The sequence below is a fragment of the Mauremys mutica genome, chromosome 21 (genome assembly GCF_020497125.1).
Source record: "Mauremys mutica isolate MM-2020 ecotype Southern chromosome 21, ASM2049712v1, whole genome shotgun sequence".
NCBI lineage: Eukaryota > Metazoa > Chordata > Testudines > Geoemydidae > Mauremys > Mauremys mutica.
In genome coordinates this window covers 12,720,182-12,737,893 of record NC_059092.1, presented here as the reverse complement: position 1 = coordinate 12,737,893, position 17,712 = coordinate 12,720,182, and the positions used below count along the sequence as shown (strand labels likewise).

Sequence of the window (17,712 nt, the reverse complement as noted above, 5' to 3'; positions counted from 1 at the left end):
GTTAGAGGGGTATGGCTTGTTCAGGAAGGACAGGCAGGGTAAAAAGGGAAGTGATGTTGCATTATACATCAAGAGACTCTTCCATCCTTGTGTTTCCCCAAAAATCCTTCATGTTGATGAGGAGCAAGAGACAACAATGCCACTCTTTTCCCCTCTCCTTGCAGGTCCCTCCGCTTTCCGGAGGGGCTGGAGAGTTGTCCCTGTTGCTTCTCTCAGGACCCTGACCTGTTGTACAAAGATCTATGAATTGTTGGAGGTAAGCTCGGGCAGAATGAATATTTCTGTTTTTTCCCCCCTTGTCTTAGGCATGTTTTTATTGTGGTTTTCAGTGGTTATACTGGCTTTACTGTGTGCTGTTATAATTTCTATCTGAGGGTCACAATTATGCAGGTGGAAACTGGAAAGTGTAAAATATTCCATAATTTAAAAAATGCAAACCTAAACAAAAAGTGCCTAATTTATTTGCATAAAGTATTTTGCACTTGCTATTGGAAGTACAGGACCTGCAGCATTTAAAAAAGAATATTTTTCACATTTTTTTAATAAAGTTCACAGTATTATCCAGTATCTTTTTTGCAGATGGAAATGAAAAAATTCCGTAACCAAATAAGGTTAATACTCCATGGAAACCATCTTCATTATGGTACCAGGTGACTCGAACACCATTGTCCTCTAATCGTTTCTTGTACAACAGTCCATCATCCCTAAGCACATCAAATTCACAGGTCAAAATATAAGACTCAGGAAGCTGGCTAACAATAGCATCTTCAGCTAAAAGTGGGGAAAACATTACCTCTAACATTTGTTTAATCACTTCATGAACATCATATTTATATGAAAGCGGTTTCTGTGGTTTATAGCCTCTGATCTTAAATTCCTCAGGAATATTGTCTGCACTTATCCATTTGTTATACTTCAGTTTCATATCCTCAGGAACGTGGGAACTCTTCAGGACATCTTCCACTACTGATGTGTCCTTACTGAGGTAACGTAAACAACAGTAGACAACGCGATCCTGGAACAAGATGGGGACGGAGCGGTTCTGCTGATATGAAGGCAAATAAAAGTCCAGCCCCTGGAGGCCTGGATAGATCAAAACCTGCGCACGTATTCTTGGGAGGTCTGTCCTGCTCACCAATATTTGGCAAATAGCAGTAGCGAAATTAGCTCCACAACTGTCCCCACAAAGGATGATGCGGGCAGGATCCACCTGATAATCTTCCACATTCCTCATAAAGTGTATGGTGGCATTGAGACAGTCCCAGTACTGGCTTGGATACAGATATTCAGGAGCCAACCGATAACTAAATATCAAAGAAATGATGATTTTTAAAGAAGCCATTGCAAAAATTTTGTTTCCATATTTTTATGTTTAATTGGTGTGGCATCTTCTCTTAAAAACGCCATTCTAAATTTGCACAATTATAAAACCTATGCATTTTAATTAGTTCAATAAAAATGTCCAAAATTTTAAATAATTTTATTTGAATTTCTCTAGCACAATTTGCCTAAAAATACATCCCTAAAATGAACAAAACCCTCAAACCAGAAATATAGGGCACAAGCTAAAATAGTAAGGACTGTCACATTTTCAGATCTCCGCATGTATCACAGAAGCATTCCAATTGTAAACTGTCACATTGAAAAAAAAAACCTATATAAAAACACTGGGTTGAGCTCACTTACCCAACAGACACAACCACTGAATCGGTTTCTCTGGCAATATAACGACACACTCTTTCAAAGGCATCTGAAAACAAAAATTTTCAAGAGTGACATATTTGAGTTTTAATACTTAATAGTGTGAATGGAAGGCAACCAAGGGGAAAACTAAAAACTCGGTACCTGAACCAAATATCAGCAGACCTCAGAGACCAATCTGTGCGACAGCCTCATGTACAATCATGAGTTCTGAAAGAAGGCTATAAAAGTCGCCAACCCCAAATAAGGAAGTGGCAAGGAAGAAGAAGCTATTTGAGTTCTCATATATTCCATATTCTTTAGAAATAAGACTGAAACTCGTGAAGAACTACGTAAAATCTAAGAACCAAATCCTGCTCCGTACTCTTTTGTGCCAAATTCTTGCCCAGTGTAACTCTGTTGATCACAGAATCATAGGGTTAGAAGGGACCACAACGATCATCTAGTCTAACCCCCTGCCAAGATGCAGGATTTGTTGTGTCTAAACCATCCAAGAAAGGTGGCTATCCAGCCTCCTTTTGAAAACCTCCAGTGAAGAAGCTGTCACAACCTCTGGTGGCGGTCTGTTCCATTGTCTTACTCTTCTCACAGTTGGGAAGTTTTGATGTCATAATAGTTCATCGCCCTTGGAATACATTAGACGTTTATTATTATGTACACTCCTTAATAAGGTGTGGCGCACACATGCTGTCGAAACCACTGCAGTCCTGAGTCCTGTGAGTACATTTCTCCACACAATAAAACCTTTCCATCAGTCAGTGAATCAGGACTGAATTCAATATACAATATTCCTCAAGAAGGGCCAAATCCATATCACCTTACTCTTGCATGTATTCCCACAGGGCCAAATTAATCACCAAAGTATCTTTAGTGGTCTGGGGACTCTTGCCCCCATTTACAGATTCTAGAGGTGTATTCTACAGTCAATAGATGCCTAGAAGATGTGTAAATATAAAAGGAAATAAGTACAGAACTATGGAAATGTATTTCTCTTGGTCTATAACAGCAATAGTATTGTAATGGACCAAAATGTTAATTCATGCTTTAAGGTGGCTCATCTTAATTAATTAGCCTCTTACAATTGGTATGGCTACTTCCACCTTTTCATGGTGTGTGTGTGTGTGTGTGTGCATACAATGGAACATATAGTAAGAAGATTTTATATATAAAATCTTCTTACTATATATTCCATTGTATGCATCTGATGAAGTGGGCTGTAGCCCACAAAAGCTTATACTCAAATACATTTGTTAGTCTTTAAGGTGCCACAGGTACTCCTGTTCTTTATTCACAACAGTTGACAAGAAGTGAATAGGCCATTTCTACCTTAATTTAATTGGTTCGTTAGCACTGACCCCCCACTTGGTAAGGCAACTCCCATCTTTTCATGTGCTGTGTATTTCTACCTGCCTACTGTATTTTTCCATGCATCTGATGAAGTGGGTTTTAGCCCACAAAAGCTAATGCCCAAATAAATTTGTTAGTCTCTAAGGTGCCACAAGAACTCGTTGTTGTTTTTGCTTTTGTTTGTTTGTTTGTTGGATGGGCCAAAAAATTTTTAAAAACTTATTTTAGATCTGGCTTCAAGCCAAACACAAACCTCTTCTGAGATTCCAAAAATGTGTGGTGTGTTGTTGTTTTTTTAATTATCAATCATCAATTGAATCTTGGTATTTCTTACTAATGCTTCCCAGGGTGCCAGCGCCTCCATGAAAGTAAAGGACACCCCTCCTTTGGCCAACAGATGGTGCTTTTGCCTGGTAAACCCTCACTGGCACCTCAGCAAACTTCAGGTCACTGATGAGGAGTTTTGAATCTCTCCATGGTGGTGGTATTCCATCTAGGATCAACCGGAGTAAGCTTATGTCACTGCAGATACCCAGCTTCTCGAAAATCCTTCCCTATTAAAACAGAAAAGATCCGAAATTGATTACTGCAAAGAGGTCCAAATCTTTCAAATTACACAAAATGCGTAGACGGTAGCTTGTGGCAAGGGGTTGAATTTAGTGCAGAGTATGGTCACAAACCAAGAAATGGTCGAACTGTTTTTAAGTACATTGAGCGGTGCTGAAAGTGGCCAAGTTGGACAGAGATGATTTAGGTCTCCAGTAGTGCCATGGACAAGAAGCAACGGGGACATGGTGCAGTGCGGAGTTCCCTACGCAGCCCCATTCCAAACAGAAAAGGGTCGTCTTTTGTTGTGGTTCGTGGTTGTGATCATTCATTTTTAGAGAGCCAAATAATCAAAAAAACAGCTGATCTTAAAAATATAGGGAGAAAAGGAAAAACAATTTCTGATTTGGAAACGGGCTAGGCAAGGAGGCATCTAAGGGCATGTTTCCACAGCAAAAGCTGCGCACGGGCTAACTTATTCAAGCTAGTTTGAATCCAGCTAGCATGGGTCACTATAGCAATGAAGACAGCGCAGTATAAACTTCAACTTAGATAGTACAAACCTGGCACAGACCATAGGTCCATACTCAGCTCGCTAGTTCGCTCTGAAGTCTGTACTGTGCTGCCTTCACTGCTGCTACTCACCTTAGCTAGATTCAAGCTAGCCTGGGGAGCCCCCCGCCCCCCCCCCCCCCCCCCGCGTGGCCTTCGCTTTGTAGACATGTGGATATAAGAAAGGAGAAGATGGCATAGAATTAGGAAGCCAGGCTACTGTTTGGAGCCAAGAAACGGGGCTCTAAAGAATATTTGGGAACCAGTGGGCTCTGTGAGGTAGTCAGGAAAACAGACAGGAGTTCTTCTCCTCAGCCCTGAACTACAGCTGTGATCCTCAGCAGCCAGTCCCAGCTGCTGTGTCCTAGACGAACAGATTCCCTCAGTTCCGTCAGCCCAAGATTGCTCTCTGACCAGCATCCTCAGAAGGAACAACTGGTCTTTGAGGTCTTTGACCTCTCTGACAACATGGCCATCAATCTTCCCAGCTCCTTCCATCACCTTTTGCTGCGAACAGAAGCTAGAAGGATCTGAGAGGCTAGGGAGAGAGGAATAGTTGCATCCCAAGTTATCAGAGACCAGAAAATTGTGAATGGCACCACAGAGGCAGCTAACCCCTGTAACACTGGAAAGAGGGGGATGTATTTGAGCAGTTCTGTTGGCTTTTCATGGGATAGCTCCATAAGATTATCCTAATACATTTCAAACCTAGCTGATGTCTGAGAATATATCTCTGTGGTCTGTGGGAAGTTTGGCAGCTGGCTGTTTAGATTCAGGAACCCAAGGAAAAGAGGATAAAAATGTAAAATCAAATGCTTCCTCTACAAAAGAAAGTAAATATTTTGTTAAAAATTGCAAAGAAAATTCAGTTGTCCTATGAGGGGTCATTGTGCCAGATTTGGACACTATGTGCAGTCATTAAAGTGTGAAACGTGAGAAGTTTAGTCCTGCTTTAAGTGTAAATCTCAGGGCAGCTTTAACTTATCCTTCAAAATATGTAATATGCCGGCTGGACATGTTGAGGTGATCTCCATGTCATAAATTGCACAAGCATGTGATAAATTTACCACATACCTGTTAGATTTATCACATGGATATGACCATATCACCTATCCACTAATCCATCTGACCAGGACTTAATATCACATTCCAAAATCTTCAGTATGTTCAAATACCTGCCGTGCTTTTAAAGCAACCTGTCAAATATTTCCTCCTTTTCCTCTCAAGAGTGAAATTTTCCTTTAAAAACAAAGCCCCCAAACCAACCAAACAAAAAAAGCTTTATCTTGCTCGATGCCCAGGATGGCAAATATTTAACCCTGGGTCCAGGACAGCTTTTTCTTTACATAAAAAAGGAATAACTTTTAAGATATAATGTCTATGAGCTATGAAGTTCAATGTCAAAAGAGCTTTATGTCATTTGTTAGAAGCAAGGGGACGCATTGGTCACTCCTTGCCCTGGAAGGTTCACATTTCAAGACTGACTTTTTTGGTCTAGAAAAATTATTTTTCGTTATTTTTGAAGATGTTTTATGTTTTAGTTTTAATTTTAATTTTAATTTTAATTTTTCTCTTCCTCAGATCCATGCACAATCATAGTAACTAAGGCACATAGCTTTACAAGTGGAAGGTTACAATCAATAATCCCAATACAATGTTTTAAATTCCGTAAAATTATCCTAGGATTTTTTTTTATGGACTACATGTAATATATAAAGAACACATGTAGGTGTGGCAGGTTTGGTATGGTATAAAAGTTTTATTTATACTCATCTGTTATTATCTGCATAACTCCACTCTTCTCTTTGCCATTTGTGATTAAGCAACCGTCCCAAACTCAGAGTAATATAACTTGTAGCACATCTTTTTGTATTCCATCTGTGTGTGCATACATAATACATACAATATAAAAAACATGGGTATAGTGTATACATAGTGCAAGCTGTATTAGTCTGATCTGTAGCTAAAGAGTACATCTATTACTTTCTGGGATTGTTGCTTCAGATAGGTTTCACTGTAGTAAAATGTCTGTGAATATGTCTCAGTGAACGTATAAAGGTAGGCATGTGCATTTAACTAGAGCTGGATGGGATTTTTTCAGTGAGATTTTCCTGTCAAAAAGGCAATTGACCAAAACCAAAAAGTGTTTGTGGGAAAGGGTCAGTTTTGAGGAATTTCTCAAATCAAAAATAGTTGAAGAAAATGTTTAAAAATTATCAAAACCAAAAACTTTGGTTTCCCACTTTGAAATGACTCTTCATTTTTTCTCTGCCATATTTGACAAGGAAATGGGATATGGAAGAGGATGTATTGGAATTCTGTCAGGTTTGCTATTATGTGAGTATCTATCTATGGACACCTTCAATATGTATAACAGATTTTTTTTAACATTTTGTGTGAAGCAGTGTTTTAAAAATTATGAAGTGTCTAGAGTTTGAGAGAGGCACTGAAAAAAATCAAAATAAATAAATTCTAAAATCAGCCTCTAGTCTTTACCTTTAAGAATTACGATAATTTAATGTGGTATAATTCATATTCCAGATGTTTCTAGACTGTTTAAGAACATTTTTTTTACAGATCTTCCAACTTCCATCCCATTAGTCAAAAATAAAAGTTGAATCCCCTGTTTGAAGCCAAGTCAACTTACCAGAACAGCAGTCATAACTAATAGCGAGTGATAAAACCGAAGCTTTAGTGGCTGGTCAATTCCAGGAGGCAGTTCTGATTTGAAGAGATCATAACAAATTGCCCAAATGAACAATACCGGTAGCAAAAAGGGAGAAATCCAGATCACTCCTATTAATGTCAAAGGAGCACAAACCAACCCCATTTCACTTGAATGAGGATGATGTACTCAGAGAAATGGTTCTGATTTGATTCTCCCAGGACTTGTTTCTGAAGTGTCCTTACAGGAGACTAAGCAATACAGGGCACCCTCTGAGACACAGCGCAAAATACATAATCAGATTAAGACTGCAATATTAATAATTATCTCCACCCTCCTCCCATGAATCATGATGATGGCTCTACCCACACACAGAAGAAACTAGAATCTGACAGTCAAACTCCGGCAACATGAACATTCAAAATGGGCCTAAAACGCTATTTATTCTGTATCTGGTTTCATTATGACTCAGTTCTGGATGGACTTCTTGGTGGGACTGCAGAACTAACTCTTAGACATTCCAAAAGCCAAATATTTGCGTTGGCAATAGTGGTAGACACTTCTCTAGAGAAGAATCAATTCCATGATTGTTTTCATACACTTTGTTTCATAGTCTCATTTGTCAGTAAATATGAGTAAAGTACACAGGTGTGTAGTCAGATTTTATATACAGTGTTATATACATGTAAGAGCACAGCTACTCGGTGTGTTGTTTGTCATGTGCCTCTATAAGGTCTACCCATGGTATATTGTTACACCTATATGTCAGCACTTAGCTGATGTAAAGTTTTTATATATAGATATTCGCCTTTATGCTGGAATAGATGGTGGTGTAAAATACGGGCTTCACTGTGAAAACTGTACACAGCTGGACCTGAAGTCTCTCTGATTTTCGTATTCCTCAGGAGACTCCCCAGCAGGACTCCTGCACTTCAGAAAAATCTTTAGTCAGACAATTGTGCCATACATATTGCAGAAGAAAGCAGGGCACATAGATGTTCCTATTTTCCCAATTCCTCTGAAAAATTAGCAAATGTTCGACTTGGGTTTTCCAGAACAGAAAGTTCGGAGTGTGAGAATTTCTTCTCGCAAATTTCTACTGGGAACTTCACGTGAATTGGATGTTTAGTCATCAGACTTGTCCATCTTCCTTTTAGGGCAGGATGTGCTGAATTTGTGTTCTTCTTTCCATTGTGCGTATGCACAGCCCAACCCACCATCAGTGTATTCCACCTTTCACCTGTTTTCCTCAGCAATACAGCAGAGTGATCTAGCCTTTAACACCAGTTTTCGAGGTATGCCTCTAATAACAATCCCATTAACTATAAGCTACTTGTCTTCACTTTCATGGCCCTTCATAGCCTATTCCCCCCCTACCTACATCATCTCTCGTCCACTCGACCGATGAGCCAGCAATGCCAGCCTCTATTGTCCACTTGTTATATTTTCAAATAAGCGCCTTCATGCTTTCTCCCATGCTGTCTCTCATGCTTAGGAGAAGCTCCATGAAACTATCCACAGATCTGCCTCACTATCCTCCTTCAAGCCTTCCTTAAAACTCTTATTTTCCTTGTGCCTACAAAAAATACCTATAATAATGGTTAGGTTTCTGATGTGCTGAATCCACTACCTCTCATGCTGACCAATATTGTTTCCTTGTATGCCCCCGTGAGCTTTAGCTCACGAAAGCTCATGCTACAATAAATTTGTTAGTCTTTAAGGTGCCACAAGTACTCCTGTTTTTTTTGCGGATACAGACTAACACGGCTGCTACTCTGAAACCGTCTGTCAATAGTCATCTCTTGTTTTATACTTAGATTATTAGATCTTTGGGGCAGAGACCATCTTTTGTTCTATGTTCGTCCAGGGCCTAGTGCAATGGGATTCTAGTCCATGACTAGGGTTTCTAGGTGCTAAAGTAGTACAAATAGTAATGATCATACAACCCTCCCTCCTCCCTGCTGGTGCTAATGGAGAAGCAAAATGGCTGCCATGATATAGAACAAGATCCATTATTAAAGGGGGAAAAGTGCCCAAAATATCACATGGCTGTAAAATTGCTGGGGCCGGATCTATCTGCATACAGTGCTTTTTCAGAGCAAAGAAAGGTTCCCAAATACCAATGCCCCTACTTTAGTGCAAGTCTTTCATGATTTCAAGATCTACTTCCACTGAGGAAATTCGTGCACCCTCTTCTACCAGTGGGGTAGGACATTTGAGAGATTCTCCCAAACTTCTGATACTTCTCACAACAGAGTTCTGAAGCTTTCTTCAGGAAACCTCTAGGCCAAGAGGCATGAGTCCAAACTAATTCCTCAGTGGAGGAATCTGTTTTTAAGAGACCCTTGAATGAAAGTGAAAAGGAACATATTAAATGTATTTGTGACTGTCATATGTTTTACTGCTGTGACCACCAGGCACCAAGTCGCAATGCCACTCACTCAGTGTTGGCCCTGGCACCGTCGTGGGTATTGGGGCAGCTGGTGCTGCTATTCCTTGCTGCTGCCAAGGACTGGCTGCCGCACCAGTACCTGAACTAGACCAGTCAGGGATCATGAGCTAATGTTGGGTGGCCCCCCACAAATTGGGCCCTAGGCACATGCCTACATTGACTCTGTCTTAATCTGGCTTTGGTCAAGACTCAGCAGCCACAGGGGCTTATGAAGACATTGAGGCTTTGCCAAATTAAAAAGTGAAAAGACTTTGTCAGTTTAAGACTGTTGTGGGGGGTAGGGGGCTCAGCACAAGCATCATTTTCTACAAAAAAAAAACCACACAAGGGCAAAGGGCTAACATTTGCTTTTTGTGAGTATTGCAGAGCTGATTTTTCTGTTAGTCATGGCGGATACAATGATATTTCAAGACACATTGCTAAGGAGAAACAAGCGAGCCGTGCCAAGGCTGCAATGCAGTCAAAATCTTTGGTAGCTTGTTCTCCATCTGCTGGGTCAAAAATGAGTGACTGTGTAACCAAAGCTGAAGTGTTATTTATAGGATTACTTTTGGAGCATACCATTCCTCCTGCTAGCAGTGATCATGTGAGACCTTTCTTCAAGAAAATGTTCCCAGACTCCAAAATTGCTCAGCCCTATGCGTGTGTTTCCAGAAAAATGGCCCCTATTATACCAGGGACTATCTCACCCAAAGCCCGTGAAAATGTACGAAGTGTGACTGAAGGCCATAAACAATATTTTGGCACTGGATGCTAGTTTGAACAAGTCTGAGAAGTATTTTCCAATCTTGGTTGTGTATGAGCTCCCAGAAACTGGCCTTAGTTACTGAGGTTTTAGATATGGTTTCTCGTGCATCAAATACATCTCAGGAATTGTTTGATGCAACCAACGTTGTGCTGTCAAAACGCAATGTTGACTGGAATAAATGAGTTACATGTTCCATGGAAAATGCTGCAAACATTCACAGTAAACACAACAGTATATTGTCTCAAATTAAAGCCAAGCAAACAATGAACCAGAGATTGTAGGTAGTGGGTTGCCTCTCCTCCCACCTGTACTGTATGGCAGAGCACGTATTGAACTCATTACAGATGAATGTTGAGGATTTGATCAACATTTACTACCACTTTCAGAGAAGTGTCAAAAGAGTGGCCTCCTGAATGAATAGATTGCATTTTGCAATACGCGTGTGAAGAAAAGTGTGTTGTATGTGAAAATGCGCTTGCTGAGAGATCAATTGATGGTACCTGGCCTATACTCCTCCTTTGTCAGTACCTTTGATGAAAAAGAGAAAAGAGGTGCTGCTGGAACATGGGAAATAAGAACACCAATGAGCTCCAAGAATCCTTTAATGAAGGTGTTTGTTTGTTTTTTCATGCAGTGCTGCCCATGCTTTACAAGGTCAACTGACTCCTCCAAACGGAAGCACCGGTGAGTCACCTTTTGTACCTAGTAATGATGACTGTATACAAAGATATTCTTCTGAGATTTATGAAACCTTTTGTGACAGCTGCAAGTGAGAATGTTATGAAAATCAATTACAAGGATTCTCCTGTGCCGTCACCGGCATCTGAAGTGTTGGTGCATTTTATGACATGTGACTACGCAAGAATGGAAAGCATGATCAATACAAGACATCCATATAAGACATTTGTCATTGAATTTTTTTGCAAAGCACTGGCTTATGTGAGAAAAGCCAATGCCTTTACAAGATCTTGTACTTGAGAGACTGCTTTTGTTAATCCAAGCAGTTTGTATCAACACCTTGCCATGATACAAAGGTGGTGATTGATGGACCTCCTGATGTGATCAGGGCGCAACAAATGGATCCTCTGATTTTGAAAGTTAGGGATTATCAAATCTGTGATGCATTTTCTGAATATGACAGCACTATGAGAACTGATGAATTTTGGTATCATGTATTTGAAATGAATGACCCAATAAATAGCCAGGTAAGATTCAGTGTGTCACAATTCAGGGCAACTGCGCCTGTATTCCCCCTCATAGAGCTCGGCTTGTTTAGCCTAACCAAATTAAGGCTGAGGGGAGATATTTCTCTCTCTTTAAATACATCAGGGGGATAAATACCAGGGAGGGAGAGGAGTTTCTTAAGTTGAGCCAATGTGGACTCAAGAACAAATGGATATAATTGGCTATCAACAAATTTAGGTTTGAAATTAGGTGAAGGTTTCTAACCATCAGAGGAGTGAAGTTGTGGAACAGCCTCCCAAGCGGAGTAGTGGGGGCAAAAAAACCTAACTGGCTTCAAGACTGAGCTTGATAAGTTTATGGAGGGGATGGGATGATGAGACTGCCTACAATGGCATGTAGGTGATCTGCGACTGCTAGCAGCAAATATCTCCAATGGCCAGTGATGGGATGCTAGATGGGGAGAGCTCTGAGTTACTACAGAGAATTCTTTCCCAGGTGACTAGCTGGTATGTTTGTCACTTAATATGGTCCTGCACTGACATCTGCTGGCTGCATCTGATCATTTCCCAAATTTCAGGGAACGTTCTAGGTATCTGTGGCTAGAACCCTAATGGTGTTAGTGAAAATCGGAAACACCATAAGGGAGAAATAGGGGACAGAGGGAGCCTCAGGCAACTGGTTAAGCAGAGCCAGCAGCTTCAGCCACCTCTGTGATTGTCTACAAGTTAAAACTGCAGAATCTTCTAGAGACCAGGGTCTATTGGGGCCAATTGTCCCTCCCTTTACAGAGGATTCCAAGGCTATAAAAGAGGAAATAGGGTCCAACCACCCTTGAATTCCTTCTTAACCACTGAAAGTACAGCAAGCTCAAATCCCATGCAGTGTCGTCAATGCTTCTCTCATTGTTTTATTCTTCAGCCCTTTCAGAGCTATTTTCCTTTTAATTAGCTAGATCATCAGTTACTAGAGGTTTCTTTATTTAAAAGAACAAAGTGGTATCTGTGCAGCATAAGTAACACCTGGACTTGCACGTATGGAAAGGGCAGTCTTACCCTGTTAACTAAGTTTGGCAATCTGTAAATCCAGCATCAACTTTAGAGATCCACTAGATTCAGTGGCTCGTTTCCTGGCTTATGTGATGACCAGATCCCCAGTCTTATCCCACTGGCTGAACCCAATGTCAAAGTTTTGGCACGCTGGTCATGGCACCAAATTTCCTGGATCTGAACTGGCTAGCCTAATCTGATGCCTGGGCTTCCTCACTGTTGATTAAAGCACTGAGCTCCCTGCATCCTTCTAGATTGACCTTCTTTGGTGCTGAGATATGACACCAAAGTACCCGGATCAACCTGCTTTGGTGTCAGCTTTTCTGCATCATCAACTCTAATGAGCTGCAAGTGGCTGAGTCAGGTGTCAAAGTTATGGCACCTTAGATTTTCTAGCACCAACTCTATCCGTGGCAGTCCAGCACTGGGGATGCTGCACCACAGGTTCAGGCGAAAGGCATAAAGTGGGTCTCTCTTGTCATTCTGGTGCTGAGAAACTTGCACCATTTACTCTGTTGTTTATAGATGGCACCAGAGTCCTTTGACTCTTTGGGGTCTACTAAGTTGGCACCTGTAAAAAGTCTGGGACAGGGGACCCAGATTTATCATAGCAGACACTTAGTTTCATGTAGACTACACAAAAATGTTGTCTACTGATAGTTTACTCCAGGGATAATTGGCTGAGGATTTGCTTTTTGGGAGTCCCTCCAAACTTGAATACATCTAACGCAGGGGTCGGCAACCTTTCAGAAGTGCTGTGCCGAGTCTTCATTTATTCACTCTAATTTAAGGTTTCGCGTGCCAGTCATACATTTTAACATTTTTAGAAAGTCTCTTTCTATAAGTCTATAATATATAACTAAACTATTGTTGTATGTAAAGTAAATAAGATTTTAAAAATGTTTAAGAAGCTTCATTTAAAATTAAATTAAAATGCAGAGCCCACCGGACCGGTGGCCAGGATCCGGGCAGTGTGAGTGCCACTGAAAATCAGCTCGCGTGCCGCCTTCAGCACACGTACCATAGGTTGCCTACCCCTGTGCTTGGCAGAAAAAGACAGACCCTTCCCTAAGGAGCTCATAATCTATATGTTATGTTAAACAATTTTCAGTCATTAGAATCTCAGCAATTAAATGTAACATCCCATATATGACTAGTTTTGTTTAACAGCCACTTATTGAGTGAACAAAACTGCCGCAACCACTGAGAGAAGCTAGCCCCCACTATGTCCACATGCATTCTGCATTCCTTGCACTGTATGAGAATCTGGTCTAGAACAAGGAGATTGGGGACTAGGATTCATAGATTCTATTCCTAGTTTGGAGGCAAGGAGAACTCTGACTACAGATCAGAAGAGGACAACTGGGTTTAACCCTTGTATTGCAGAAAGACAAGTTCCTATGATGTGAGGGTTAAACCTCTCTCACCCTGAGGGTGTGCATAAAACCTAGGAATCCTAACTCACAAGAGTCTTTGCTTTAATCATTTGACCACACTCTCCATCCCTTTTTGTGAGGGTGGGAGGATGTGTGCAGGGGGACCCTATATGCTTTTGGAAAACTTCGCCAGCTTAAACGTAGTCAAGGTTCATCGTGGCTTTGCTGCTTCCCACTGTTCCTCTGTCTCCTCCCCTTCTGAAGAAGGAGAAAAAATATTTTTCTTAGCCTCTGAGAATAGGGCCAGAAGCAATGGGCTTTAATTGCAGCAATGGCGGTTTAGTTTGGACATTAGGAAAAACTTCCTAAAAACTTCAGGGTGGTTAAACGCTGGAATAAATTGCCTAGGGAGGTTGTGGAATTTCTCCCTGCAGCTCCCATTGGCCGGGAACGGTGAACCACAGCCCCTGGGAGCTGCGGGCGGCCGTGCCTGCAGACGGTCAATGTAAACAAACTGTCTTGCGGCCCACCAGTGGTTAAACACTGGAATAAATTGCTTAGGGCAGGTTGTCCACCACCGGTCTAGATAATACTTAGTCCTGCCATGAGTACAGGGAACTGGTCTAGATGACCTCTTCAGGCCCCTTCCAGTTCTACGGTCCTACAAGAAACAGCTCAGCTGCTGCAGAATGACTGAAATCCTGCACATTACTTTACTCCTTATTGTTTTGCTCACAGTATGTAGAAATACCTTGCTGGAAGGCTGCAGTGTAACACTATATTTCGTTGCTTAGAATTCAGAGCGATTACACGCAAGAACCCCAACACAGAGACAGAGAATATAGGTTGCTTCCTAAAGCAGATGGGCATAACTCACCCACCCTGCTTTAAGCTGGCTCTTTCCAGACTGACTGATCACTTCCTTCCCCAAAGAGTCCCCTAACCTGCAAGCAGGATCAGAAACCTCCACACATATACTCTTAAAGTGATAGCTCGCAATTCCAAAACAGACCTTAATACACCACACTTATGGGACAAGTAGAGAGATACTTAACATTATTTTTTTGGCTCTGTGGTCAGTTAGGATGAGGAAAGCCTCCTTTTGTTCTATTTATTTACAGGGTTTTGAGGTATCTTTTTAAGTATTACATTTTTCATAGAGTTTATGGAACTGGCTTTCTTACAATTTTTTTAAAACTTTATACCAACATTTTTGGAGGACCATAGAGCAGTAGAATTTGCAGCCAGATATGTCATCACTGGAAAGAGAATATGGCACTGTAGTTTGCATGATCTTCAGTGCTATGACCCTTGTAAAATGGGAAGGGTGTCTTCCAGTTGTCCCCAGGAATAGTTACGCCACTGTTGAATGACCACAAAGTTCAGAATCCAACACATTCAACCATATCTATATTTACTAATGCCCATCTTCAGCCTACATCACCTCAGCTACTTATTCATGTCCACTTCATCCATCGGGTTCAAAACATTCTTTTCTCCTTTGCCTACTGCTGTTCCTAACTTCTCACATTCTGTGATGTATTTACCAACTCCCAGCTGGCCCCAGCTTGTCTCTGAAACTATCTAGTTACCCCGGACATCCGATTAAAGCTAACTGCCTCCCACCCCAGTTTCCTCCACCCCATGCCCGCAGACCTAAACCCTCAGCAAACCTCAACCATTGAGCTTACCCTTATCTTCTCCCTTCCTGCACAGTCTCTAAAACCCATCTTACTCCAGCTTCTCCAGCTCTTCAATACAACAATCAAAGTAATATCAAAGGTAATTTGATCTAACTTTATTCTGTTCTCTTCTGGGAAGATTGTATTTATCAAACATTAATCCTTAATACAGATCCTAGTTGAATGAGTTACCCCGGTAGTGACAATACCATCAAAATCAGTTTGAAAGGTTTACAATTCATAATAATTTATATCATTACTTCTGTTACTGAAAGCCAACTAATATAAACTATGTCCCCGAAATTAAAAACGTACAACAGTCATATTTTCACGCATACACAAACATTTCTGAATTGTAAACCTTAAATAAATGATTTCTAAGCTATTTACTATTTTTTCTTGAAAATCACCCGTTGGGTGTAATCACAATTATTAACAACGCTTAATATTTTAGTTTTCTACATTCAAAGTTTTTTCACTGTTTTTAAAAACAGCCGCAACCTCTTTAGTAGTATTAAGGCTTATTCCCCTTATTTTTGGGTAAGATTCTCTCTGTTTTTGTTTGAGCTACTGAGAGCTTTGATTGGTATCAGGTTATTTTAAATACTTAACCCTCTGTGTATTGCACTGTATCTATGTATTATAAATATGTTCATTATATTTTATTCAGCATGTAGGATATTCTCTGAAAGGGAGTTATGTTTATTGCAAATAATGAGCACTGAGATTTCAGGGCCTCAGAGTATTGAATAATCATCTTCTTGGTATCATTTTTCTATGTAGGTTATCACCTTGTGATGGGGTATGCTCCCCATACTCACCCTGATGGGGTAAACGCAGGCCAGATGGGCCAAGTAACCCATTAGTCTGCAAACAGGGCCAGCAGAGATTTAGGCCGAGAGGAGAGCCCTAATTAAGGGAAGCACACTTGTGCAAGAACAGGTGGGGCATCTATAAAACCGAGGAAGCTGCAGGGAGGAAGGTTGCAATTTTTCTCCCTGGGACAAGGGCGAGAAAGGGGTGGGGATTACTAAGGAAGAGTTTGTGTAGCAGATCCAGGAGATAGGGGTTTGGCTAGAAGGGTGGAGAATGCAAGCCTAGGACAGGCCAGGCAGGAAGCATTCCAGGGGAGTGGCAGGAAGGTTCTTGGTAGTACAGACCTTAGATGCTGGTGCCCCTGGGCTGGAACCCAGTGTAGGGATGGACCTGGGTTCCCCAACCAGCCACTGAATGAGTGGCACAATCTGGGCAGTGAACTTGGGATCATTCGTTCTAGTCATTGCGGGAGTGGCACAGACAGGGCAGTGGACTTAAGGACAGCCTGGGCTGGTGTGGAGGACTTCGAGAGTATCTCTGAAAGGGGAGGACTATTGTGACTTGGCCTCTCCCCACCCCTCAAATCACCAGTCCTTTAAAATCAGTGTATCTTGGGGTGTTCTGGATTTTCCAAGAGCTCAGACCAAATTTGCTCCATCCACCTAGTCGTCGTCTTTCATATGGCTTGGGGAGGTAGCAATGACTACAGATTTGTATCTAGGTTTGATAGCCAGCACATCGCCACAGCAGTGAGCTGGTAATGTCCTTCAGGCCCCCGACGAAAGAACAAAGGGGACGCTCAGCTATGATGTGCTCCATTGTTTGTGCCTGTCCACCTCGTTAAAAATCATAAGGCATTTTTGCTTATCCGTTATTCGCTCCTGGATACGGACCATTTGAATGTTGGCAGTTCCTTTATCCCAGCTCTTTCTCTGCCATGGCATGGTAGAGTGTTCACGGATCCATTCTTTTTATCAGAAATTGCTTTCTGCTTTGGATAATACCGGCCTAGAATCCATAGTGACATGTCCTCTTTACAGTGGCTGATCAAAAAGGGCATTCATGGGAAGTCAACAATTATTTATTTTTAAAATGCTGCTTTTGAAACTGAGGTAAAAGCCTCTTCCTTATGGGTGGCTCTTTAATACAGAAGTTCGAGTCTAAACAACTTTACTTTATGCAACATCTCTGTGGCGCATACCATTTGATTACTGCTCTGGTTAGACACACTAACCCTGTCTCCTACCTCCTGGCACAAGGTTGTTTCATTTACCTTTGAAACTCATAACAGCATGTAGCTCCTGATTAAATATTGTTCATATTTTATGGCTTTATAACTTGCACTGCTCTGCTCTCCACAAGCTGATCCCCTGCTTTCCTCCTCTTTCCTTCCACCATTTTTTCTTTGCCTGCATCTCCAGATCCAACCCCTGTATTCAGTTCTCTATGCCCTACAGCATTTGCTCTGGATTCAGCCTCCATCAGATTTAGGCTCCTCTGCAGCCAGCTCCAGATTCAACTCCCCAGGAGTCACCATTTCACTTACCGCTCCCCCAATTCACCCCCCCTCACCATTACCTCCAGATTCAGCCCCAA

General features: G+C 41.4%; 1 protein-coding gene across 1 annotated transcript; it reads right to left on the bottom strand.

Moving 5' to 3' along the window:
- Nucleotides 1-529: 529 nt before the first annotated feature.
- LOC123354484 (arylacetamide deacetylase-like 4) lies at nucleotides 530-6,976 on the bottom strand. Its single transcript, XM_044996597.1, has 4 exons — nucleotides 6,794-6,976; nucleotides 3,383-3,602; nucleotides 1,687-1,750; nucleotides 530-1,304 (listed from the first exon to the last, which is right to left on the bottom strand). The coding sequence occupies exons 1-4, from the start codon at nucleotides 6,974-6,976 to the stop codon at nucleotides 530-532; spliced, it is 1,242 nt and encodes a 413-aa protein (XP_044852532.1).
- Between the last annotated feature and the right edge of the window lie 10,736 nt (nucleotides 6,977-17,712).